At 44.3% G+C, this 25,906-nt stretch overlaps 2 protein-coding genes across 3 annotated transcripts in view; both read right to left on the minus strand.

Moving 5' to 3' along the window:
* Chrna5 (cholinergic receptor nicotinic alpha 5 subunit) overlaps positions 1-2,901 on the minus strand; it is a 30,556-nt gene extending 27,655 nt beyond the window's left edge. For both annotated transcript variants that reach the window (XM_074061528.1, XM_074061527.1), the window contains exon 1: positions 2,731-2,901. In XM_074061528.1, coding sequence (XP_073917629.1) covers positions 2,731-2,815 — 85 coding nt within the window. In that variant the 5' untranslated portion in view covers positions 2,816-2,901. The remainder of the gene's footprint in view (positions 1-2,730) is intronic.
* Positions 2,902-17,546: 14,645 nt separating this feature from the next.
* Psma4 (proteasome 20S subunit alpha 4) lies at positions 17,547-24,715 on the minus strand. The gene is made up of 9 exons (XM_020157584.2): positions 24,595-24,715; positions 23,145-23,170; positions 22,860-22,902; positions 22,228-22,390; positions 20,567-20,644; positions 20,188-20,276; positions 19,613-19,743; positions 19,002-19,125; positions 17,547-17,874 (listed from the first exon to the last, which is right to left on the minus strand). The coding sequence occupies exons 2-9, from the start codon at positions 23,145-23,147 to the stop codon at positions 17,720-17,722; spliced, it is 786 nt and encodes a 261-aa protein (XP_020013173.1). The 5' UTR covers positions 23,148-23,170; positions 24,595-24,715; the 3' UTR covers positions 17,547-17,719.
* Positions 24,716-25,906: the final 1,191 nt, after the last annotated feature.

Here is a 25,906-nt window from a genome sequence, read left to right on the forward strand (position 1 = left end):
AAAAATAATGCCATTAGAAGAAAAATGTTTTGTGCTGAAATCACTGTACTAAAAACTTATATCCTAATTCTAAAAAATTGCTTGATAGGTCTAATTTGTAATTAAGTATTGAAAAAAAAAACCTATTCTGACAAATGACTGAAAACCTTTTCAGAGATCCATCAACAAGGTGATTTAATAAACTCAGACACATCCGTAACATAGCAGGGAAATCACAAGTAAGACCCCTCCTTCCAGGTACTCACAGACTAACTCATAGAACATTTTTAGTGTGTGCTAGGAAACCAAAATTGTTAATTTCAAAACAAATTGTGTGAAAAGTTGATCTAAGGACGAGAACAAAGATAGCAAAAGGAGAGCCCAAAGCCACTTTGTGTATATTTCTGTTCACTTCTGAAAACGTTAATGAAAATAACACTGAAAAGAAAAACATCCCTCACACCGCTCATTTTATTTTCCTTTGACTGAAATACTCAGCCCCTACACACACTAAAAATAAAATCTCAATGCATTTAAAATGTCACACAGCTAAGAAATAAAACTGACTAATGACTATCAGATTCCCATAAATCACCATCCCAATCACAGTTCGGTCAGTTTAAAAGACCTATATTATCTTAATGTACTAGTAAATTATATTTTAATACAGGCAAAATTGCCTTCAAGGCCACTTTCCACAGCTCCGTGACCTTCTATCAGCCAAGTGAGTATGGCTGCTGGCTGACTAGACAAGAATTTTCTTTGTCTGGTAACTGGTTCACAGAAAACCCTAAGAGTTATTATTAAGATGCTAAAATGAGCCAATGGTAGTGGCACACCTATAATCCCACCATGTGGGAGTCTGAAAGAGGAGGGTAGTGTGTTCAAGGCCACCCTGGGCTACACAGGGAGACTCTGTCTCAAAAAAAAAAATCTAAGCCGGGTGCTGGTGGCTTACACGTGTAGTCCTAGCTACTCAGGAGGCAGAGATCAGGAGGATCATGGGTCAAAGCCAGCCCAGGCAAATAGTTCACCAGATCCTATCTCAAAACAACCAACACACAAAAAAAAAGGCTGGCAGATTGACTCAAGTTGTAGGCCTTGAGTTCAAACCCCAGTAACACATACACACACACAAAATCTAAGAAGAATATGAAAACAATAAAATGTGACCATATAAGTAATTATAACTTAAAGGACCTAAAGATTCTCTGTACACCCTTTCATTTTGAAGGGAGAGAAACAAGGAATCAGCAAGGTCAACCAACCTGCCCAAGGAAGCACAGCCAGTTTGTAATAGGTCTGATCCCAGAGTACTTGCAGCCACTCACAGTTGTACACAAAAGCATATTAACATTTAGCAGCAATTACATCACCTAAACAATCCCACTATCTTCTTTAAAATGGTCATTTACTAAGCACACAGGGAACCCTGAAGACCCCTTACCTCACAGATGAGGAACTAGCCTACGTGATTTTACTGTCCCAGTTATTCATTTCATGAACATTTCCTAGGCTGCTATCACAAACTAAGTGTTGAGGACACACGAATGAATACTGTAAGAATCCCAGTTCTGCAGGAGCTCATATGGAACAAAGAGAAAAGTAAACATCAATCAACAATGTGATACAAGATGGTTATTATAAAAAAAAAAAAAAGCAGGAAAGAGACAGTGATCAGCTCTGACCGTAACACCAATCACTAGGCATGAAGTTAGCTATTTACACCATTGAATGCTTGGCTACAATCTTCCCGGAAAACCAGATAAACATTTAAAAGTTGCCAGCTTGACCAGAAGGGGTAGGCAGGGTAGCGTCAGGCCCTGGACCTGGCATTTTATATGTATCATGTAATCCTGAAAATGCCTGTGAAGGGGGAGAATTATCTGCACTGTTCCTAGAAAGAAGGCAGGTGAGAGAAGTTTGCCCCAAGACAGATGCACTGGAGCCATAATTTGAATCCAGGCTCCCAAACCACGTTCCTTTCTTTCTGTTGAACTGTTTCTGCAAAGGATTTTGTTTACATCCTCCTCCACCGCATTTCTCTTCAGCCTACAGTAAGCAACGCATCCTGCACTAAGGAATTCTAGTCTTCAGAGTTACTTCCTAAACTCAGGAATCACGGTGTTAACGAGACAAGGGACGGTTCTCAGAGCTCTACTTAAGAACCTCACTCATAGCTGGGCACCGGTGACTCACGCCGTAATCCTAGCTCCTTGGGAGGCTGAGATCTGGAGACTGACGGTACGAGGCCAGCCTGGGCAAATAGTTCGGGAGACCTTCCCCCACCCCCATCTCCAAAATAACCCGAGTAAAATGGACTGGAGGTGTGGCTCAAGTGGTACAGCGCCTGCTTTTGCAAGCGTGAAGCCCTGAGTTCAAACCCCAGTCCCATCTGCAGACATAGTGGTGCTGCTTCAAGGACGCGCACGTGCTCTATGCCTGGGTCACGCACTGGGGACACAGGTGGAGACGGAGTCGCACCCTACAATTACACCGAAGAGCCTGGCGCGCGCGAACGGCTACAGCGCGGGACACCAGCATTTTCTTGGGAAAAAGTTGCATCGGTGCGCGCCAAGACGACGACAGGGGCGGCCCTCACCCCGCAAGGAAATGACTCTCTGGGTATCAGCTGAAACCGCGCCCCAGCCCCCAGAAGTGAAGGAGAGATGCCCGCCGCCCACTGCCCCCGCCCCCGGCTCCCCGCACCGGGCCCCGCGGCCCGACCCGGCCCGCTCCTCTCCGGCTCACCGCCCCCCGCGCCCGAGCGCCCGGCCACCAGCTGGGCCAGGAGAAGGAGACGGAACGCGCGGGCCCCGGTTCCCCGCGCCGCCATCGCCCGGCCCGCGCGGGAACGCCGGTTCTTCACCGCGAAGTCAGGGCTCCGCCGCTCCGCGCCTCGGCTCCCGCGTGCGAGGCCCTCCTCAGCCGCGCGGCTTTGGGCGCGCCCCGCCCGCGTGAGGAGCCTGCGGCGATTGGCCCCGCCCAGTCCCCGCCCCCTCGCATGTAGCCCCGCCCCTCCCCGCCTCGGACCCAGCCTCTGTTCTCCTAGCCCAGCCTTTCCACGCCTGGCCCCGCCCCAGTCTCTGGCCCCGCCCACTTGTCTGGCCCCGCCTCCAGGTTCTAATTCTCACCCTTGCGGACCCCTGCCTGCCTCGTGCCGCTGTTGTGGGCGCCCAGTGATCCACCATATTCAGCAAGGCCACCCTGAGCAGTTCAGTCAACCTCTCTGGGCCTGTTACCTCGTCCATAAAACGAGGTGGATAAACGACAGGACAGCTGTGACCACAGCTCTGACATTCATCCAGCTCATCTGCAGAAATGATATGCAATTGCTTCAAACGTGGACAACGTGCTCGTGTGGCCCTCAGTTATCGTTTGTATCTATGAGAGCCTTCGTCTGCCTCAGACGCTTAGCAACTCTGATGGTGATTGATGCTGACCGCTGGCATCGAGTCGCAAATCCCTCTAGACCCTGAACCGTATCTCATTCCTTCTGTTCCTAATTGATTAGAAAGCTTCATTTGGTTGAAGGGATTCAGGCAAATTAACTTTAAACTTCAGTGGCAGAGCGTGCCACTGAGTTTTCACAGAAAGTTATGGAGTTGACACCTCTAAGATTCATTATGTGCATAAATTTTACTCCAAGCTTCCAAGCTCCATAAATCTGTTAAAAGTGAAAGCAGATTGCTTTCCACAAATCCATCTGAGACTTTTTTCCTAGATCTAATACAACCAGGAAAATGGAAACCATAGCCAGTGAAGTTGGTCTGTTTAAGCAGGACTTAAAATCAAGGAGCTATGGAGAAAGAATACCTAAGATGACAGCAAAACTGGTCATTAATCGCACTTCTGTACAGGAATTAAGACAGTGTTTACCAACCCTTCACTGCACATTTACATTTTGCTCTGAAGAATTTATAGGGCTGATAGACTGTTATGCAATTCACCCTAACAGCATTTGGATGATTTCAAAGTGTTATTCTACTTTCACAATTAAGGGATTTGAAAGGGAGGAATTGAATAACTATTGAAGGTTACAGGACCTGTCAGTGGCAAAACTAAAATTAAATGCTTGTTATTCCACCACAGCAAACATCACTGGAATTCCTTGACCTTCCAGAGCGTTATATCCACCACCATGAGAAAGTGATTATCCACATCATCTGTGAAAAACACTGTTAGTTGTTTTTAAGTGAAAGACATAGTGTGAATTTGTTGGGCACTTTAAAATTTAAGGATCCAAGAATCATAGAATAGACTGTATGCATCCTAGATAGATTCTTTTCCCTGAAAGGACTTGTCAGTTACTCATGGGTGTTAAGATGGGGTGGAGGGACCTGAGTCTGATAAAGGTCTCTTCACACTGCTAGGAGATACTGCCTGATTAAATGACCATGAAAACTGTTCCTGTTTGGTCCCTGGCATTCTTGGGGCAGGCGGAAGGTCCCAAGGCTAGCACCAAAACCAGACCCCCAATTTATGACCGCTTGCCAAACTCCCTCCCCTGCTTGTTTCCCTGCTTTTTTCTGTGCTTGCAAAATTTCAGCAACTTCCAGTTACTCAACTAGCCAGGCATGTCGACCTGTTCCATCTGGTGATCGCAGATAATCAGAGACCAGAGACTTTCTCCCTCCGCCATGGCTTGGCCCTGCTATAAAGCCCACTACCCATTTCAGCCAAGCTGCTCCACTCTGAACCTGAGGGACAGCCCAGCAGTCTGTAATAAATCTTTCTTTTCTACACATGGCATGATCTTTATTCAGCAGTTCCTTACAGTTCCCATCACGTCAGTTCCCCTAAGACAGCACCTGCCCACCAGTTAACCAAAGGGACGGTCATCCCACCTTTGTTTTTTGAGACAGGGCCTTGCCATGTAGCCTGGAGTTTCCTCAAACTCACATCTTCCTGAGTGCTAGATTACAAGTGTGTTTCACCACACCTGGCATGGTCACACAGACTTAGCAGTGCACCTGCGTCCGAAAAACCACCTTTTACTCTGAAGATTGTGGATTTTTCTTTTTTCTTTTTTGCAGCACTGAGAATCAAAACCAGAGCCTTGTGCATGCAAGGCTAAGATAGCACTTTACCACTGAGCTACACCCCAGCCCAAGATTGACTCCTCCCTGTACTGTGGTATTTTTATTTCCTATCTTCACTCCACCTGCTCTTTCCCCCTCTCTGAATATCCAAACCCACCCTTCTTCAAGACTCATTCCATACTCAGTGAGACAAATCAGAGAAAAAAAACTCATTCCAAATGCTGCTTGTCATCCTTTTATCTATTTCCTTTACAGCTTATGTCTGCTCATAGATATTGAACTCCTCAGCCCAAAGTCTACGTTCATTCATCTTTAACATACCCCTAGCAGCCAGGCCCCTGTGGCTCACGCCTGTTATTCTAGCTACTCGGGAGGTGGAGATCAAGAGAATTGTGGCTCAAGGTCAGCCTGGGCAAATAGTCTGTGACATCCTATCTTGAAAATACCCAGCACTACAGAGGGCTGGCAGAGTGGCTCAAGTGGTAGAGTACCTGCCCAGCAAGCATGAGGTCTTGAATTCAAATCCCACTACCACCAAAAATGTTAAAAAAGATTCAAGCCATACCAACCACATTTGTTCCTCTTGTAATTCAATCCTCTTTAAGCATGTTAGCCTTCTGATTGTCCCTACAGAGCACTGGCTCCAGACAGGCAGCAGCTGGGCCAGTTTAATTCACCACGTGTACTCAGTATATTGAGCACATGTGACATGCTTAAAATATTTGTTGGATGAATAAATGCATGTTAATTAGTCCACAATCTCAGAGCCAGTGAACTAGAAAATGGTGAGCAGGGATTCAAACCCAGGCAACTTGACTTCAAAGATTTTACCATTTGCTAAACTTAATCTCTCTCATTAAGCCCCATTAGTAATCTTGAAAATAGTGCTCCAAACCTGACAGGAGATAGCACGTGGAAAGTGCTTAGCACGGTGCCCAAGTGTTGAAAGAACAATGGTTGTTATTATTTTCTGTGGCAATTGCTTTCTGATGTGCTTTCACACTTATGAAACCCCTAAGCAAAGAGAGGTTGGTGCTTTGGAATTAAAATGGGGTGCATGAAAAAGGAATTGGGAGGCAAAAGAGAAAAAAAATGGTGACGTCAAAAATAAACACAAGTGGTGTGGTCTAATGAGCTGACTTTTATTATTGATGATGTTGCTGGCTTTTTTTTTTCCTTTAATGGAGTCAACTTTGCTAAATTCAGAGCTAGGCTGTGTCCCTGAATTTTCCATTCATCACTTCTATTGTGGCCTAGTGATAAATTCTGCTGTGAGCCTTCAAGATGAAAGCCAAACTGAAAAGTTAATTAAAGATAAAAATGGATGTTGTCAATGTTGTGCTGAAGTTAAATGCATTTTTACAGATTGAGGGAAAGAAAACTAAGTATTGATGGGATATTAAAATTCAATCTTCAGCCAGGCACCTGTGGCTCATGCCTGTAATACTGGCTACTTGGGAGGCTGAAATTGGGAGGATTGAGGTTTGAGGCCAGCCCAGGTAAATCGTTCCTGAGACCCCCATTTCTAAAATAACCAAAGCAAAATGGACTGGAGGTGTGGTATAAGTGGTAGAGTACCTGCTTTGCAATTGCAAAGCCCTGAGTTCAAACTCCAGTCCAACTAAAAAAAAAAGTCTTCAAAAGAAATTAGTCAAAAGGTCCCAATTAGAATGATTAGTGGCTACAATCAAAATGTAAACGGGCAGCCAGGCGCAGTGGCTCACGCCTGTAATCCTAGCTACTCAGGAGGCAGAGATCAGGAGGATCACAGTTCAAAACCAGCCCAGGCAACTAGATCATGAGGCCCTATCTTGAAAATACCCATTACAAAAAAAAATAAAGGGATGGTGGTGTAGCTCAAGGTGAAGACCCTGAGTTCAAACCCCAGCACAGGAAAAAAAAATAGTACAGGCATACTTTAATCTAAAGAACTTTAGGAAAGAAAATGGACAGTCCATATTTTTATTAGATTGTAATAACTAGATAGATAGTGCATAAAAACAAATATAAAATGTAAACCATATATAAAACCCAGCTTCCATGAGAACTTAAGAATAGCATGTATACAATATCACCGACTCAATTGCCAATAGCAAAATGAAAGCTAACAAGGAAGTGGTAATTCAGGTACAAAACAATAAATTATAATGCATCCCGGACAGATACCAGCTCTTGTTAGAAATGAAGATAGCATTTCTACCTTAGGGACGTGCAGTACACTGTCCCATGTCCTCTCAACATTGAAAGCCTTTAAATCTGGGAGTGGTGAGTCTCATTACGAAAGAATTTCTCCTTTGAAGACAAACCTGGATTCCTGTAGACAAAATCGTTGGGCAGATTCGCAACTACAGTCCTGCGTCACTTCACAGCTTTTAGTTATGTTCCTCATGGTGTGAACACCCCAGAGTGTACTCACATAAACCAGGACAGCACGACATCACTGGCTGATGTAATCTTATAGGACCAACATCAAATATTCAGTCCACTGTCGTCCAGAAACATCCCTTAGGACACACAGTACACTTAATATACCAAAGATCAATATCTGCACACTTAACAAAGACAACTTATTAGGAATACGGAAATATTTTTGTGTGTTAAGTGATCTGTTCTTCATAGATGATATACTATGATAAATTTAAACCAAAAAATTAGACCCTTATTTAATTTCTTTATTTTGGCAACACTGGGGTTTTGAACTCAGGGCCTCATGATTGCTAGGCAAGCACTATACCATGAGCCACAACCCCCAGCACTTTTTTTCTTTTAGTTAGTTTTTTAGATAGGGTCTCACCCTTTTTGTCCTGCGCCAGCTATGAAACTGAGGCCCACAGACTTATGCCTCCTGAGTCACTGGCATTACAGACATGCATCACCATACCAGCTTGTTTGTTGAGATGGGATCTTGCTAACTTTTGTGTTCAAGACACAGTTGCAAATATTCAATTCTGTGCAAAAGACAGAAATTAAATATTCTTACCAAATATGTAGCCTGTGTCTGCCTGTGACTTTCTATTGTAGACATGCGAGGTATTTATAGACACTATTGCATATACCAAAAGCGAGTCCAAGGTGCAAATCATACTGCAGGTACAGATCGCAAATGTTCCAAGCGTTGGAAGCTACACACCAGAACCACCATCTTAGAATCCAGTCCATTGACTGCCAATTGAATTGTTCCCAGATAATTCCCACTTCAATGAGGCGCCATTATGAAATTCACATCATCAAAAGTACAACAAATCAAAAACTTAAAACACATTCAATTTCCATGATAATTTGTGAACCACCCTATGGTACTTTCCAGGCACTGAAGCCAAAATGGCGCTGCTTCTGTAGTGTGGTTTGGAACCTCTGCTAACCATCCTCTCTTCTCATCTATTTGCTGAGGGTTCACCCTCTCATTGAGCTTCCTTTCCCGTGGAGTACAAATTACACCAACGTCTCTCCATGGCTAAGAAACAAGACCAGACAGGCAAATTCTCAGCAACACAAAAAGCTTCCTGGAAAGATGAATGCCTGGCACTGATTGTCCTGGAGAATTGATTATCTTTAATCTAATTCTAGGCCATCTGACCCAAATTTCTTAAAATCAGAAGTCATTTGACAATCCCCAGTTCCACGGCTGTCTCTCTGAGATAGAATCTCTCCTTGTGCTCCTATACCAGGACTGATTCATTCTATGTGTTTTCCATTTTTTGAAAACTGAAAATTACTTGGAGTCACCTGTATGGGGAAGGGTATTTGGATCTTTGGTTAGAGTTGATCTTCTCAGTTTCTGGTGAAGCAGAGCTGAAATTGCTTTTTTTCTCTCTCTCTGTCTCTCTTTCTCTCTCTCTCTCTCTCTCTCTCTCTCACACACACACACACACACACACACACACACACACACACACAAGATCTACCCAACATTCTGGGAGACAAGAGATTTGCCAGCCTGGACAAATAGTTCTCGAGACCCTATCTCAAAAAAACCCATCACTAAAAAAGGGCTGGTGTGACTAAAGTGGTAGAGCACCTGCCTAGCAAGCACAAGGCCCTGAGTTCAAACCCCAATACTGCCACACACACAAAAAAAATGCCCTTTCTGACAGGGTAACCCTGAGTTAGGACCAGAAATGGAGGACACACAGTCATGCAGAGTGCAGAGGAACAGCCTTCCAGATAGAGGGGATAAAGACAGAAGGCTGGTGTAAGGGAGGAAGAGAGAGGATCAGGAAAAAAACATCATTAGCAAACAGGAATGGGGCAAGGTACAGTGGAAGGTCAGAAGGAAAAGAGTGGATTTCAGTCCATGAACAATGGAAAGTAAGGGCTGGTTCAGGTTTATATGGAGGATTATATTATGTGGGAAGGTGTGGGGTTTTTTTCAAGCAAAAGAATACAATGCAGGGCTGGAGGTGTGGCTTAAATCCTGAGTTCAAATGCCAGTACCTCAAAAATAAATTTTAAAAAGAGAGAGAGAGAGAGAGAGAATACAACAACACAAGCTGGGTGCCGGTAGATCATGCCTATAATCCTAGCTACTCAGGAGGCAGAGATCGGGAGGATTGCAGTTCAAAGTCAGCCTGGGCAAATAGTTCAAGAGACCCTATCTTGAAAAAACCCAACATAAAAAAAGGGCTGGTGGAGTGGTTCAAGGTATAGGACCTGAGTTCAAGCCCCAGTACCCCCCCAAAAAAAGAACACATTCTATGGTCCTCCCGAGTCTTGGAAGAGGCTCTGTGAGGGGTTTTGAAGCTTACTTGACCATCACGAGTTTCACAGTCAATGTGTACAGTTCTCTGATGGAAAGCCAGTGCAAGGATGAAGATGTACTCACGTGCTATGATTTATGCCAAAAAACCACTCTAGCAGTAAAAGGAAGAAGGGGTACAGGGTGGCAAAGTGGGACCCTAGAAGTCCAGGCAAGGGGTGATAGCTATGGCTTGCACTGAAGTGAGGTCCTGGGAGCTGTGTGATTCTGCACGAGTCACTCAACTTTTCTGGGCTTGGGTTTTCTCAGCTACATAATAGAAAGAGTGACTCCAAGTCACTGAGCAGGCAGTCATTGAAGGCTGTATGACTGAGGGCTGCAGCTCTGACCCTGGGTTCCCAAGGCTGTCGTGGGGACAGAGCACTCACAATTTTAAGGTAACCCACACATACTGTTTACTCATCAAATGACAGCTTCTGCTCTGTTGTACAGAGGGACAGAGCTCTCCAAGACAGCAAAATAGAAAAACAATGAGAAGGAAAAAGTATTTGAAATTCTATTTTAGGATTACTTTTAAGTAGCTTGCCTCTGATTTGCTGAAGATAATCAGCACACTTGATCAGCATCAAAACTGGGCCAGTGAGATTAGTAGTGGCTAACTGAGATATTATGGATGATGTTTATTTTATTCATTGAATATTTTCCAAAATGACCATGCCTTGCTTTTGTAATCAGAAACAGTAAATTATTAGATTTTTCAGAATTCAGAAGACAATTGACCCTGGATTCTTTCACACAGTATGATTCTGAAATTTTCAGAGAATAATGTTACTATGTAAGGCTGTTAGGTAAGGAATAAAAATCTTGACTTCTAGTGTTAGGTGTAAAAGAACTTAGGGAAAAGCTTCTTCCTGTCAGTATGAAAGGAGTGAAAATCATCTCCAACTGTGAGACCAACTTCAATAAGTATTGAAATCATACACACTTACTGAAATAATCAACCCCTTTTCCCATTTTTATTGGGCTATTACAGGAAAAAATATTGGGACATAGACTCCTTTTAAAACCAACATCCTTGCTGGGTGCTGGTAGCTCACACCTGTAATCCTAGCTACTCAGGAGGCAGAGATCAGGAGGATCGCAGGGGTCTTGAAAATACCCAACATAAAAAGTGCTGGAGGAGTGGTTCAAGTGGTAGTGACGAGTGGCCTCATGCCTGCCTTGCAAGCGTGAAGCCCTGAGTTCAAGCCCTAGTACCATAAAAAAAAAAATCCTTAGCATGAATGTATGACATAAAGGTGGATTAAAAAACAAACCAAGATATGGCCCCAACAAACACAACAATGGGATTGGACTTTGAGCACATGATAAAAGCGAGAGCACACAATAGGTAAGACACCTAAAAAACTAGATAGCATTTGTTGCCCTTAACGCAGAGAAACTAAAGCAGATACCTTAAAGCAACTGAGGCCAATAGGAAAAGGGGACCAGGTACTAGAGAAAAGGTTAGATCAAAAAGAATTAACCTAGAAGGTAACACCCACGCACAGGAAATCAATGTGAGTCAATGCCCTGTATAGCTATCCTTATCTCAACCAGCAAAAACCCTTGTTCCTTCCTATTATTGCTTATACTCTCTCTACAACAAAATTAGAAATAAGGGCAAAATAGTTTCTGCCAGGCATTGAGAGGGTGGGGGGGAGAGGGAGGGGGGGAGTGGGTGGTAAGGGAGGGGGTGGGGGCAGGGGGGAGAAATGACCCAAGCCTTGTATGCACATATGAATAATAAAAGAAAAAAAAAGATATGGCCCCAAAATGAATAAAAAATTTGTGTCCACACAAAAACTTGTACATGAATAGCAGCATTACTCATAACAGCCAAAAAGTAGAAACAATGGGCTGGTGGAGTGGCTCAAGCAGTAAGAGAGCCTGTCTAGCAAGCATGAAGCTCTGAGTTCAAATCCCAATGCCACCTAAAAAAATAATAGAAACAGCCTAAATGTCCATCAGTGGTGAATGAATGTAGCAAAATCATACAATGGAATATTATTCGGCACTAAAGAGAAATGTTATCTCTGCTATTATTTCTCTTATCTGGTAAATAAACAAATTAATTACTGATAGAGGCTACAACACAGATGAACCTTGAAAACATTTTGCTAAGTGAAAGATACTAGCCACAAAGGGCGATATAACCAAGACTGCATGACCCTATTCCTACAAAATGTCCAGAATAGATAAATTGGTAGAGAAAGAAAGTAGGTGAGAGGTTGCCTAGAGCTGGGCAGACTCGGGGTGATGGCAAAGGGTACAGCTTTCCTTTTGCAGTGAGAGAAATATATTAAAACTGTTATGGTGATAGTCGCTCGCCCCTGTGCATATACCACAAGTCATTGAAATCTGCACTTTTTTTTTTTTTTGCATGGTACTGGGGTTTGAACTCAGGGCCTCACTCTTGCTAGGCAGGCACCTGAACCACTCAACCATACCTATTTTGTGTTGGTCTTTTTTGAGACAGTATCTCATGAACTATTTGCCCAGAATGGCTTCAAACATGATCTCTGCCTCCCAAATAGCTAGGATTGCAGGAGTGAGCCACTGGTGCCCGGCCGAAATGTATGCTCTAAATGGGTGAATTGTATGGTATGTGAAACATAATTCAGTAAAATGGTTAACAACAACAAAAAACAGAAGTTGGGGCTAGGGATGTAACTACAGGGTAGAGCACTTGCACAGCATTCAGAAGGCCCTGGCTCTGATCTCCAGCATTGCAAAACAAATGAACCAAGAAAGGTAAATAACTCTCTTATTGACTGTCATTCTGAATTCATTTTAAGAATACACAATTCTCAAGTAGTCTCAACAATGGGATTAAAGTTTCATGATTAAATACTGCCTTTAAAAAACATTTATATATTTACATATTTCCTTGGAGAAATATATATGTCACCCACCAGCTGGTCTTGAACCTGAGATTTTTTCTGCTTCAGAGTCTCCCAAATAGCTGGAACTAGAGGCACATGACACCTGGGCAGGCTGCAATTGTATTTTTAAGATTGTGTGTTATAAAGGTGACAAGACCACAAGTTAGGATAATTTGGGTTGGGTATGGGGGAATTTCTTTATGTGGATCATACTAACAATGAGAATTCTAAATGATTCGTAACTTTGCCTACATAAACACACACACACACACATGCGCACACAAAACCCCTTAGAGTATACCAGCATCAAAAACAAAATGCAAATGCTAAAACGGGAAAATATTTGTGACATAGATGACAGAGAGCTATCCTTAAAAGACCTCATAATGAATGTGGAGGAAGTCGAACAGTCTGACAACGTTGGGCAAAGGCGGTGAACAGAGAGCACATGAGAATACCAGTGAAGATCTGGAAGGAAGAGGCAGGGTGGTGTTTGACGCGGCTTCACCCCAATGTGTAATGAGTGGTGGTATTTAAAGAGCTCTTCCCTACTCGGGAGATTTCTCTCTGCTTGGTTTCAGGTTATACCAATGGTAACAAACCAGACACTAGGAAATGTTCAGGGCAGATCATGATCAAGTATTGCCTTCTTACAGCCCTCGGGAGCCTTAGGTGGGGGATCAAGAGTTCAAGGGCACCCTGGGCTATAATAGTGAGACTCTGTTTCAAAAAACAAAAGCAGTTGAGTGCCTGTGGCTCACACCTGTAATCCTAGCTATCTGGGAGGCAGGGATCAGGGGATCAGACCCTATCTCAAAAATACCCAACACAGAACAGGTCTGGTGGAGTGGCTCAAGTGGTAGAGCACATGTCTAGCAGGTGCGAGGCCCTGAGTTCAAACCCCAGTACCACCAAAAAAAATAAAAAGAAAAAGAAAAGAAAAGCAAACCAATACCTTAGACCTCTGTGAATTGATCCTTTGATTGCACTCTCTCTCTCTCTCTCATCCCCCACTCCATGCCAGTGTCCCCTCCTCTCTGTTCACTTAAACTTATCTTCATCCTTCCTTACCTAATTGGGTAACTTCCTAACTCATCTCCCTATCTTCGGTCTCTTCCATCTTCTGGACTCCCAGATCATAGTTTTAAATGAGATAAAGTAATTGTTTTTCTCACTCAGAGATCTCAGCAGTCTGTGCATTAGATAGAGAAGGAACCCTCAGACTTCTTGTCCTGGTGGACTTTCCAATCTCATCTCCTGTTACTGCCTCTCCCGACAAGATGTGCTCCAGCTCTGCTCTGCTGCAGGCTTTCCACAAATGCTAGAAACTCTCCCACTGCCAAGCTTCACACGTGCAATTCCTCTGCCTTCAGCTCACGCCACCTGTAGTCTAGCACTCCTCCACAGTATCAACCAGCCGATTATAGCCCTGCTATTCTGGTGGTAAGACTGCAGGTAAGGGTTGAGGATGTCACCCTCATCCCTAGGTCACCATTACCAAAAATCACCAGGAAGATGTAGTCTGCAATAAAGAAATTAACCTTTTTCTGTTTTTACTTCAGTGTGGAATGCTTTTTTGCCCTGCTAAAACAAATACTTTTGAAGTGCTAGATGTGGAAATTCCAAAGCGTTATTTTCTGATTAAGAAAATTTTCTGATTTTCTGATTAAGAAAACACCAGAAGTAAAATTATACACAGCAATACTTGATCCCCCCCTCCACTTTATTTTTAAAAGATTTGAAACTCACCAAAATGAAATCATCCTAACACTTTGATTTTTTAAAGTTTGACTCAAAATTTAAAACTTAGCTCTGTTTTCCTATTTATTAGTGTCAAAGTGCTTCTGGGCTGGAAGTGCCTCTGTGAGGACCACTGAGTGTTACCCGGATGAGAGAATATGATGAGGATTGCATCAGGCGACACCTTGGAAAACAGGGCCTCCAGCCCAGGGTAGGATACGCCACAGCAATGGAAGATGGGGTTAGATGAGATTCTAGGCTGAGCACCATCCCCAGAGCAGAAAGCCCCCTGCCCCACCTCCCACCGGCCAGTTATCGAGTAGCCTCCATAGTACCCACTTTTTGCTTTCCTCCCCAATATGAGTTTAACCAAAGGGTGACTACCTTGACAACTGTCCATGGTTAGGGTGAAGTTCTGAAGCCTCATTCCTAATGTGGTCATAAGACGTCCTGGGCTCTCTTGTCCACAACTTTCAAGACACTGTCCTACCTTTAGAGGTGCAGAAGGGACAGTCAGGATACACAAAACCCACCAGTTCCACTGACCTGGGTGGAAGAGGGGTTTTTAGGATTGCACTCCACGAATTAAGGGGCACTATTTATTCATTCATCAATGTTTACTTGTTGCCTGGCACGTGAATGAAATTTCTGTTCTGGGTACTGGAACACAGCTACTAAATGAAGACGAAGTCCCTCCTCTGCAAACACATTCCAGTCGGGGAGAGTGGTGACGAGTGCTATAAGTGTGGGACATAAAGGATGGGGGAGATTGCTCCTTTAATAGAAACAGCCAAAAACAGAAGAAATTAAAAAAAAGAAAGAAAGAAATAGCCAAAAAAAAAAAGGCAACATTCAAGCAGAGGAAAGGAGTGGGCAGTACTGGTACCCAGCGGAAGGATGTTCCCATGGCAGAGGACTTGTTGAAGGATGCAGAAAAGGGAGCACAGAGCGGAAGAGGCAGCAGTGGGGCTGGAATGTAGGTGCTAAATGGGCCACTGTAAAGAATTTGACATCTACTCAGCAAGAAGGAAATGTTGACTGCAGGGAAAGAAACAGAAACAGGGAAAAGTTAGGAGGTTTTTGCCAGAGCCCACGAGAGGTGTCTTGGACCAGATGGTTGTCCTGGTCCCCGCAGCAGTAAATGGTTGGATTCTGGGTATATGCTGGAGATCGGGCCAAGAGGATTTATGGGTCACTTCTCCCCCTATCTTACTTCCAGGAGTAATAAGATTAAAGAAGGGTCATCTTAAGATGTATATTCAATCCTTCTTATTCACAAATTGTGTATTTGGGAATGAGCCTACTCACTTGCAACCCCAAATAAGTTCTTGTAATGCTTTCACAGTCATTTGTGGACAAGCACAGTGGTGCTTTCTCAGTCCCCGAGGTGATATGTTCCCGGCTGAGGTCTAACAGAGTCGTTTCAGTTCTCACACAAGTAGGTGTTCTAGCTTGTGTGCGTCTTGTGCATCGTCCGCTTTTTGATTTTGCCATCTGAAATAGCCCTCAAGCCCAGTGCTGAAGTGCTGTTTAGTGATGCTGAGCACAAGGAGGCTGTGACGAACCTGACAAGAGCAATACCCAGGCAAGGTGCTGTTGGCTGGGAGTTGTGAGTGAGTCAACAGTAGGCATTAAGAAAGATGCCCTCTAAGGAGAAACACATGTAAAATAGGTACGAATCGATCAACTGATGAAAATGCTGTGACCAGTATTTCTGCTATGGGCAATGGTTCACTATTTGCTACTTCAGCATTTGTGGTGACCTTATAGAACATGTGACTTTCAAAAATAATGAGAATCAGCTGTAAAAATTACAGTAAAATGATTTGGAGGATTCAAAAAGACTATCAAGGGCTGGTGGAATGGCTCAAGTAGTAGACTGCCTGTCTAGCAAGCATGAGGTCCTGAGTTCAAACCCCAGGACTACCAAAAAAAAAAACAAAAACAAACCAACCAACCCAGGGTAGGGGAGGGGGGAGTTAAAAACACCTTAGCTTGCAGAGAAAAACTACAAGAAACTGCTATTCCTTAAACAGCATTTACTGTTTAGGCTGCATCCTGTATCTGGTAAGAGAAATGCTAAGCAAGAGGAGCCTGGGCTCAATGCACTGGTTTCATCCTGGATGCCAATGGGATCACCTGAGGACTTCTAAAGGAATGCTTGAGGCCAGGTATGATAGTACATGACTATAATCGCAGCTACTTGGACGGCAGAGCCAGGAGAATCATGGTTCAAGGACAGCCTAGGCAAAAAGTTAGCAAGACCCCATCTCAACCAACAAGCAGGCATAGTGAAGGGTGTCTGTGATCCCAGCTATGGGAGGCCATAGGTGGAATCACAGCCTCAGATCAGCCCTGGCAAACATAGGAGACCCTATCTGAAAAATGCTATATGCAAAAAGGACTGGGGGCCAAGGCTCAAGTAGTAGAGTGCTTATCTAGCAAGCAAGAACATGAGGCCCTGAGTTCAAGCCCCAGTACCACAAAACAAACAAACTGAAACCTTGCTTCTCAAACTTCAGCAAGCCTAAGAATCAGATGCAGAGGTTGTTGCATAGGCTGGAAGTACAGGAGTAGAGAATTAGTGTAAAGCCCTGGGTTCAATCCCCAGCAAAAAGAAAACCCTACTTGGCTCCACCCTGCAAGACTTTGGTTCAGCAGTCGAACACTTTGCATTTCTAGCAAAGTCCCAGGCGATGCTACTATTGCCAGCCTATAAACCATGCTTTAAGGACCACTGCTCTTCTGTCAGGTCAGTCATAGAACCTAAGTGAGCAGAAAAGTAAAGCCCAGGATGGAGCTGTTCTCACCTCCTGGTCCCCCTTTTCCTGGGTGGCTCTCATTCTGCCCACTTCATTTTCCATGCAGTTCAGGCTGCTGACCATGGCAGCCTCAGTCCAGCTGTGGGATCCTGAGCACTGAACTCCTCACACCCGCATCAGTTCTGGCTTTGCTCAATCCCAGGAGCCGGGAGCAGATAATCTGGCCATATTGAAGACCATGCCTACTACTGTTACAATCCTGGTAAATTATTGCTACAGAAAACTTTTCCTTCATCATTACCATTCTTTGCAAATTTTATTCCAAAACGGGGGGGGGGGGGGGGGGAAGAAGGGGGCGGAGAGGGGTGTGTGTGTGTGAGATTAAAATGTCCATAGAGTAATCATCATTACAATAAAGTATTCAATTAGACAGAAATGAACAGGACCCAATTCAGTACGCAATGTCCTATTTCCCTGAGGCATAAGTTTAAAAAAAGCCTTCTCAGGGAGGAAGCTTAGGACGCTTTTACACTGAAGTGGTGCCCAAATGAGTCACAAAATCCCTGATTCTCCCTCCTATTTATCCTTTTCCTTCTGTTCCTTTTCTTTCTTCTCACGCTCAGCTTTAGCTTCTTCTTCCTCATGTTTTTTGATCAGCTGTTCCACTTCCTTTTGTTTGAGAACTCTGATCACCGTCTTTCCACCCTCTCGTGTTAGGGTGGCAATTTCCACTGAAAACAAACACAGACACATCTGTATCAGGGGCAGGCGTGCTCAGCACAGCTCACCAGCACTCATGGCTTACTCGTCTCCCATTATCTGAGCCTCGGTTCATCACTCTCCCATGTTCTATGCTGCATATGATTATGGGAAAAATACCTTTGGTCTTCTAATGTCTTGATTACCATTTCTTAAGCATCTTCTCACCCATCCCAGCTCTGCTCAGCAGACATCTGTCACTCCCTAGGAAAAGTCCCCTCAGCACTTGTTCGGGCTGGCCTGCTGTTTGCTGTGCTGACCAGGAGGAGCCTTGCTGGAAGCCCTGAAGACTCAGCCAAAATCTTCAACTTTTCAAATCTCTTTTCAAAATAATGCCAGCTTCCATGAAAAAAAGCTTCCATGGCTACAGGCAAGAAAAGCAAACGGATACCTAAAGGGGAGGAATTTTTTGTGTAGGGAAATTGAGTAGGGTCTCCTTGAAATTAGGCAGAAGAGCAGAGGGCAACCTCTGGGTGAGTGGCATCTTCTACGTAATGCTGGGAGCCAAGTTACTCTACATTAAGGCAGCATGTAAACTAACCACAATTTTTGAAAAACATTATTTAGAAGTATTATTTTATCTGGTCATACAGCTTAAGTTGGATGAAGTTTGTGGAACTGCTAACAGAAGTTTAACATAAGAGATTAACGTATCCAGGACAGGACAGGGTATCAGGACCCACGCAAATGTTCTTTTTTTGATAAAGTGTATCATATCTATGTATAAATACGTAACTGTACACATACTTTGTCGTACATACACAGAAGCACAGATGCACTTGATGACAGGTCTTGATAACTGTCACCTGAAGTAGCAGATGCAGGATCTCTGAACTGAGTATTGAACATTCAGGCTCAGGTCCTTAAGACTGCCATGTGGTATGAGATTATGGCTCCACAACTTATCAGTGTTGATTTCAGTCAAGTCACTTAACCTCACAAAGCCCCAGTGTCCTCATTTATGAAAAAGGTTTAATGCACCTAACTTCTGAGATGGCTGTTTCCATGGATGAAGACTGTGTGTTGTAATGTAACCCTGCAGCAGCTCCATCAGTTCCCCTCACTTACAAAGCTAAGTGCCAGAGAGGACGGGAATTACCTTTTTCAGCAGACAGTTTACTAACATCCATGGTCTTATTTAACACTTTGATAGCTAAAGCAAGTGCCGACTTCAAAGTCATTTCGCCTTCTTTATAGTCTTGTTTCAACATTGACACAGCTGCCTGTGAAACAAAGAACAAAACAGAGAATTTCCTTTAAGTTTTGCATTTTTTAGGAATATGGATTGATGTAGAACAATGCCTGAATTTTTATTAGCATTACAACCAGTATGATGGCTGGGAGGGTAGCCATGCTTTATGAAGGAAGGCTTTTTTTCTTTTTTTTGGTAACCAGCCTTGAAGTCAGGACCCAAGCACTCATCTACTTGAGCCAGGCCCACAGCCCTTTTGTTTATACTTATTTTTTGAGATAGGTTCTTACAAGTTATTCTCACAACTTGCTGTTGAAACAGCACTTAACTACAAATGCCAGCAAAAACTGGTATATTAGCAATAGCTCTAACTGTCAGCCACAGAAATCGCAGGTGTTTTCATATCCCATGAAGGTTGCTGCAGCTTCTTACAATACTGTTGCCGTACCTCACTAATGCAAAATTATAATAGCTATCACTCCTTTTGCTAGATGTCACAGCACCACAAAGGTACTCACAGCACTGTTATTTCCAATGCATGTGGCTTTCCATCCCCCATAATTTCCACTAGGGTCACTCTGATACAGCTGAAAGCCATAGTGCTTATCCCAGCCAATGTACAGCAATGAAACACCAAAGGGACGTTTTCCTGTAACAAAAGAAAAGGAGAAAAAAACCAGTCAAACATATCAGCCATCTACATCTGGTGTCTCCATAGCTACTGCAGCTCAGCGAATGAGGCTGAAGTCTTTTCTGTGAAATGAAGCATCCTAAACTGCTTTGTGTGCTGGCTACCACAGATAAGCGTGATCAAAATTCCACTGCTGTTTCTAGGATTTGCACACAGCCAGGAGAGGAAATAAGGACACAGAAGACCAGAGCTGAATTTCGTTACTGTGGGAAAAGAATGTGCTTGCAGATTTGAGAATATTACTTTGGGCTTTCAGTATCTTATTATTACACTATATGATAATCTACATGTAGGAGCAGAATTACAAAGTGTTGATTTCCAATTACTTTTTACATCTTAAAAAGGTTATTACTTATTACATGTTTTAGGTTTTTAAAATAGTACTTCCAGAAAACTCAGTACCTCCAAACTGTGTATAAGCCTGTTTGATATCACACAGTGCAGTAACCAGCTGCTCACAAGGAATCGGCTCCTGGTACTGTAATAAATACCTAGGAAAAAGACACTGGTATATTAATAGTTCTCTACACTAAGGAAATACCTCTGAAAAGAAATCTGTCATGAGGACAACGTAACAGTCACTTACAATGTGAAGAAGAAGGAGGGCAGGAAACATGTCAATAGTCTAATATCATTTCAGTAAATAACATTTTGTAAGTTTAATGAAAAAACTAATTTCCAATTAATGGAATTTTAATAACTTTAACCCTGATAAAAGCGAGCTCCCCTTAGAAACACCCCACACTAACTTCTACATCAACTACACTACTTATGTCCGTACCTTTGCGCAATGAGCCTCAATTCATTAGTCAGAACGTTAGCGTCAGAAGTGATGCCTGCCACACTGCAAGCCATGTCCCTTGAAGAAAAGGAAGATACGATCTGTGAGCAGAGCTGGTGCTTGCTAGGGGCACTTGTAAGTATTAAGGAGCACAAACTGTATAGGAATGCACCAATCCTGCTTGACACCTGCAACTCCCTTCAGAAGAAAACTACAAAAGTTTTATCTCTGTAGGAGGTGTTCACTTGGTGCCATTCACCACAGATGATAAGCAGATGCATCCTTAAATTCTCAATGGATGTATTCCAGCACCCACTGTGAACATGGCAGGAGAATAAACACTAAGAAGCTAAAGTAAATCCCAAGAAACAAAGAAAACAAAGGCTTTGTTAGGTAGAGAACTCACAGTCGCACTTCCTAAGTCCTGGCTTGACAGGTGTGAGGGTGAGTGCACACCAGGGCAGGGGAGTCCACAAGTTATCTAGGAAGTCCAGGACTAGCCTACTAGGTGTGCCCTGGCTCTCTATAGCCTAGACACCCACTGTCACCAAGTCTAGCCAAGCCTGCAAGCTGCTGAGTGGGCCCAAAAGTGGCTCTGCAGAGGAATGTTACTACCTCAGATGAGTGTATCAAAAGGCCCCATTGACAGCATTCACCAGGCCCACCAGCAAAGGGCAAATCTCTAACCAGCACAGCCAGCCTTGCACTAAATGCAACGTTTTGTACAGAGATGACAGGGTATACAGGGTGTGGTTAAACTGCATCCAGACCTCCGAGAGACAGCCCTTCTCTTTGGTAATGTCTCAGTATAATTCTGCAAAATTCCCAAACAGTTATTCTAAATAATACCTTGAGGGCCTGTTATAGGCCAGGCACTGTGCTAGTTTATTTCATTTGTTTTATTTTGTTTCATCAGACTTGTGCAATCACCAAGTCTCTCTGAGGCCCTAAGCAGTTAACCATTGGTGCAAAAGGTCACACAGCTTATCTGAGCAGCGTGGATTTGAACCCAAATTTAGTGAGTACTATTGCTATGCTGTTTTTCCACTAAGTGTTCAACCCCACACTTAAAAGAAATTACACAGGTCAGGCACCGGTGGTTCATGCCTGTAATCCTAGCTACTCGGGAGGCAGAGATCAGGAGGATCACAGCTCGAACCTAGCCTGGGCAAATAGTTCCTGAGACCCTATCTCGAAAAATCCTTCACAAAGATAGGGCTGGTGGAGTGGCTCAAGGTGAAGGCCCCGAGTTCAAGCCCCAGTACCACAAAAAAAAAAAAAAGGAACCACACAGGCTGGCAGACTGGCTCACGTGGTACAGTGCCTGCCTAGCAAGCATGAGAGGCCCCGAGTTCACAAACCCCAGTACTGCCAAAAAAAAAAAAGACAAAATAAGGGCTGGGTGTGTAACCTGTAGTTCAGTAGTAGACTGCCCCCCACCCAAAATGTATGTTGATGTAATAATTACTTCAAGTAAACAGAAAGGTACAGGACCTCAAGGAAGCTTCAAGCAAGGTCAAATAACAGCAAACATGTTTACCGGCAACAATAAAATAAGCTGCTGCATTCCACCAAGTCGCATCCAGAGCCCTCTCAAAGCTGCAGACCCCACTTACTGAGAAAGTGACATAGGTAAAACACTTCCCCTGGGTCTCACTTACTCATTGAGTTTATAAATTTTTTCAGAAAAAAAGACTTCATCGAGAAGCTTGTGGATGTTGCGTCTTTCCGCTGCAAGCAGAACACCATCGTTTGCTAAAATTCCCAAACAGGTACCAGCATGTCCAATGGCTTCCATGGCATATTCAACTTGATATAAGCGACCTATAAAACACCAGCAATGAGAAGCCAAGACTCTTGTGTGCTCTCCCACTACTGGTCCAAGAGAAATCAGCAATGGCCTCCGTAAGCTACAAACAGTTCCACTTTTACTCTTCTGTGACTTTTGATGTACTCAACCTTGTGGCCACAATTATAAGAATGAACTTAACAACCCCAAAAATGGCCAGGCACCAGTGGCTCACACCTGTAATCCTAGCTTCTTAGGAGGCAGAGATCAGGAGGATCATGACTCAAACTAAGTTAGTCAAGGCAAATAGTTCACAAGACCCTATCCTGATAAAACCCATCACAAAAAATGCTGGTGGAGTGGCTTAAGGTGTAGGCCCTGAGTTCAAACAAACAAAAAAAGCAACAACCCCAAAAATGTTTGTAGATTTTTTTTTCCCCCAAAAAAGTCTAACGCTTAAAAAAAAATGTTTACTTGAGGCAGATTAAACAATTTCTATTTTACCTTCTGGAGAAAATATAGTGGTCCTGGAGTCATACCTTCGAGACTGCAAATGAAAAACACGAAAGTGAATCCTACCCACTAAAAGTAAGCCAATTCCTACAAACCCACAAATCTAATAAAACATCCTGGTGCACAGAGTTCAGCGTGTGGGAAGAAGCTGATTGGGAAGAAGACACCACCCCACTTCTTTTCCCTTCCATTTCAGTTTTCTCAGGCAAGTCTCAGTTGAGTACAAACAACACTGCTCACCAGGCAGCAGTCTACTGACATGTGTTACAAACTCACCATGGTGCCTGAACTTTATGTAATTCCTGTAAAAAGAAAACAAGATCATTAAAATAAAATTCACAATTTAAGAAATATCTTCCTGTCACACACGCATAATCCCAGCTACTTGGGAGGCAGAGGTAGGAGGATCTCAGTCAGAGGCCAGCCAGATCAAAAGTATGAGATTCTACCTGAAAAACAAACTAGGAGGTGAGGCTCAAGGCGCAGAGCACGTGCTTTGTGAGCGCAAAGCCCCAATTTCAAACCCCAGTCCCACCCAAAACAACAACAAAAAACAGAAGGCATGGGTCAAGTGGTAGAGTGTAAGCATCCAGCCCTGAGTTCAAATCTCTGTACTGCCCCCAAAAAAAGTTTTTTGACTTTCAAACTGTTTTATTCACTGTCTTCATTCAGCTAAATGCACCTGCTAAATGCCAGATGCTGGAATACCAAGACAGAGGCAAAACCAATCCCTGTCCTGAAGAGCTTACTGTACTACTGTCAGGTGAAAGGAGAATGTGCAAAGAGGCACTGAGGGTGAGCTGGAAAGCCGCTGGAGAAAATCTACAAAGTATGTTTGTAGTGCTGGCAGAGTGGCTCAAGTGGTAGAACGCCTGCATTAGCAAATGTGAGGCACAGAGTTCAAACCCCAGCACTGCCAAAAAAAAATTACCAAGAGAAAGAATGTTTTTGGGCAACCAACAGAAAACGAAAGTAAATTAGAGATGGGAGAGGCAGATGCAAGTTGAAAACCCTCAGGTCCACGAGAAAGAATCGGGGAAGGGAGAAAGAAGGTCATCCCAGGTGGAGGAGAAAGCCTAAGCCCAGAGGACCCGAGCAGGACAGGACAGGACAGGACAGCTCCACGCACACTTGGGGGTGGGGACGGAAATCGTGGGCATTATTACCATTTCTGCAAAAGAAACACTGGGGGCTCAGTGACTGAGAGTTCAAAGCCCATGTTCCCAAAATACTGGGTTATCAGGCATCACGCCTGGAAAAGGTAAGCTGGTTCTGAAGGACTCGGGTACCCAGCTAAAACCCGACATTTTAAGTCAAGGGTGCCCCGTATGGAGTGACTCTGAGTCCAAGGGCCGTGGGCACGGGCTGGCATTTTGGAGGGGTCACCAGGCCGAGTGAGAGGCAGCCAGCCATGGGTCAGTCCCAGCGGACGGGTGCAGGAGGTGCAGAGCAGCCAGGAGGGCACAGCACGGTTCAGAAGTCACCGGCACCACCCCAGCGCCAGCCTCACGTCCTGAAGCCCCGGGGACAGAGGCCCCACGGTCCAGGCCCGGCCCAGGGGGGAAGCCCGACGGCGGCCGGCCCGGCACCGAGAAGGCGGTGCAGAGTCACGGGGCCAGAACTCCTCGGCGGCGGCTGTGCGCCGGACCCGCCGCCTCCACGCAGGCGGCTCCCACCCTGGGGACAGCGACCACGATTCCGCGGGTCCCAGGGGACCAAGGCTCACCCGACGGAAGACGCTGAAATGTGGGACTGCCCAACCGTCTTACTCTACCGGAGATGAGCCAAACCCGCTGTCGGAATAGCCTCTGCGAAGATGGCCCCCGCGCATGCGCAGAGCCGCCAGGGGGCGGGGCGGTGGAACCCGGAAGTCCTCCTGGGGGCGGGGCGAGAGCCGCCGGCGCACGTGGGCGCTCGGGAGGTGGGGATGGGGTCCTCTGTGGCAGGGGAGGAGGGCCGGCAGGATCTAGCTAAGGAGCAAGGGGAAGTATGGCTGTTTTTTCTCCTAGGCTTTGTTTTCGCTTTCACTTTAATTCTCTTTATTCTTCATAGCCCTAAGACGGAACTAAATGACTGAGCATTCCAACCCTCTCCGCCACAGCGGTCTCCACCTCAAGACTTCACCCATCATCTTGCTTCTTCTCATATCTCCCTTCTCACAGCTGGCTCCCACTTTTAAGGCTAATGTACCCATTTTTTAATGATATCAAGCAAGTTATGATGGTGTTAACACTTTGGGGAGAACTTTTGTGTGTGTGTGTGGCACTGGGGTTTGAACTCAGGGCCTCATGATTGCTAGGCAGGCGTTCTTACCACTTGAGCCACTCCACCAGCCCCAGAACTTTCATTTTGCTCTTCTGCTTGAGAAGAGATTTCCTTTGATCAACCTAGTTAAAGAAATACACAGAGAGACCCTACCGTCATCATCCACACTCAGCGTTTTCTCTTCTTTGCTGAACTGGCCATGTTTCGTTATCCATCTCTCCTTTCTAATCATTTTATCATCTGGTTTCTGTATCTATGTAAGATACTGTACATGTTTAGGTCTTGGGGGGCTACTAGATCAATATCATCTGGGTTAATGTATAGTCATTTCAGCTCATTGGAGGGACTTTGTTCTATGTAGGTTGCAAAACCATCAGCTCTGAGCTTTGAAGAGGAGGTAGCTTAGAAATGAGTTGCATTTTGAAGTCTCTCCTGTCATCTCTGCTTCCCAAGCAACACAAGGAGGTAAACCAAGGCATGGTGGAAAAGGGCCAAACCCAGACAGGTGCTCTGAAAGCATCCTCTGATGTTGTGACTTATGGCAACACCGAGTGCCACTGTCTGCCACCTTAGTTTTCTGCAAAATTCAACAAACTTATATTAAGAGTTTTAAGTAACAGGGTTTTTTAGGTTAAAAGAAGAGGGATCAAAAAAAAAGAAGAAGAGGGATCAGTTAAGACAAAGGTGTAGAAGAAATGACTTTGGCAAGTTTGGGTGACAGAGTAGTTCAATTTGGCCTGAATGGAAGAGACAGTATACGAAGTAAAGAAGGA

Source organism: Castor canadensis, chromosome 19, assembly GCF_047511655.1.
Source record: "Castor canadensis chromosome 19, mCasCan1.hap1v2, whole genome shotgun sequence".
Taxonomy (NCBI): domain Eukaryota; kingdom Metazoa; phylum Chordata; class Mammalia; order Rodentia; family Castoridae; genus Castor; species Castor canadensis.

What these genes read in the sequence shown, in the direction of transcription:
- Psma4 (XM_020157584.2), bottom strand. An exon ending in AAAATTTATAAACTCAATGA is followed by an intron (nt 20,645 to 22,227) that starts GTAAGTGAGACC and finishes CTTTTCTTCAAG; the next exon opens with GGACATGGCTTGCAGTGTGG. An exon ending in TTGAGGCTCATTGCGCAAAG is followed by an intron (nt 20,277 to 20,566) that starts GTACGGACATAA and finishes TCTTTTTCCTAG; the next exon opens with GTATTTATTACAGTACCAGG.